The sequence below is a fragment of the Rhagoletis pomonella genome, unplaced genomic scaffold (assembly GCF_013731165.1).
Source record: "Rhagoletis pomonella isolate Grant_MI unplaced genomic scaffold, Rhpom_1.0 Rhpom_scaffold_28796, whole genome shotgun sequence".
NCBI lineage: Eukaryota > Metazoa > Arthropoda > Insecta > Diptera > Tephritidae > Rhagoletis > Rhagoletis pomonella.
The window spans coordinates 1-1,255 of NW_023487221.1; the positions used below are offsets into that span (position 1 = coordinate 1).

Consider the following 1,255-nt stretch of genomic DNA (forward strand, 5'->3'; position numbering starts at 1 on the left):
AGGTTTATTCCTATCGTGAAATAAGGCTCACCAAGTTCGCTTCGAGAACATGGAGGTCAAAGAATTTTAGGAAATTATTTTGTTATAGCGCTTCTCCTCCATGGTGAACAATCTATATCGTTTTGCTTTTTTTGAGATTTATTTAATTATATGCAGGATTGGTGATTGGACAAGTTTCGGCATTGACAGATGGAGTTTCCTGCTTATAGGAATTCGGATTTCAGGCATATCGGCCCAGAAACCTTCAGCCGCTTGAATCGGGACTCTTTTCGTTAATTAGTCTTCTGTCGTAATCTCCAATCGTCCATATATATCTATTGGCAACTAAAATAGTCCTTACCTGGAATTGCTGCTAAGGTTTTTTCAACCATGGGGATCAACCGTAAGGCCAATTTATTTTATTTGCTTATCGGAGTTGCATTTGGCCCGGAATGGAATTTGATATTTAGGCATTGCAGTCCTAAATGCTCAACCCCGGGTGATCAAGATGCCCACTTTTAAAATGTGTTTTAAATTTTTTAAATTCGATGGTTGAGATACTGCTACCTTGGAATACCTTAATTGGCTACCCATTAGTGGGAAGACTGCCAATTTTGACTTGTTGCGAGTTACTCAAGGCGGAGAATTTAGTGAGAAGACGTGATTTCAATGGGAAGTCAAGTTAGGGTGAGCAAAATATTGTCTTTTGATTTTAAACGACCCCAGATGCATTACCGTACAAAAGGAATAACATCCAGTAAAGAACTTTTCAATTGACTTTGAGTTTACAAAGAACCATATTAAGTTTTCGCACAGTTTTGGTTCAATTATATTTTTATATTTTTCCCCTAAGTGGAGTCAGTTTGGCAATCTATTCAAACTTTTAAATATGGCGATTATGGTACGAAGTACCGAAAACCTAGCTGCTATGACAGCGGAAGCGTCCGCCTGCTCTTGCGCAATTTGCTTGCAAGAAATGCCCAATGGAAATGATTGCTGGGTTACTCTTTGCAATCATGTCTTTCACAAGCCGTGTATCGAGCGTTGGGTAACAGACTCACCTGACTGTCCTGTTTGCCGTCAACGCGTAAATAAACGAGATTTACAACCCATCAATCCCGAGAGCCGGCCTAATGACAATACGGCCACTGCCACTGGTAGAAGGGACGCTCGCAATTCTGCGGGACAACAACGGTATAATACCCGAAGTTCGCGTAGATTGTATGAGGAAGTACACCAAACGGATATCCCTGAGCGGCGTGGAGAAAATGTCACG

General features: G+C 41.0%; 1 protein-coding gene across 1 annotated transcript; it reads left to right on the forward strand.

Annotated features, from left to right (window-relative positions):
* Positions 1-868: 868 nt before the first annotated feature.
* LOC118732800 (probable E3 ubiquitin-protein ligase RHC1A) lies at positions 869-1,173 on the forward strand (the record flags this gene model as incomplete). Its single annotated transcript, XM_036461910.1, has 1 exon — positions 869-1,173. A coding segment is annotated over exon 1 (305 nt), but the record flags the coding sequence as incomplete, so codon positions are not given.
* Between the last annotated feature and the right edge of the window lie 82 nt (positions 1,174-1,255).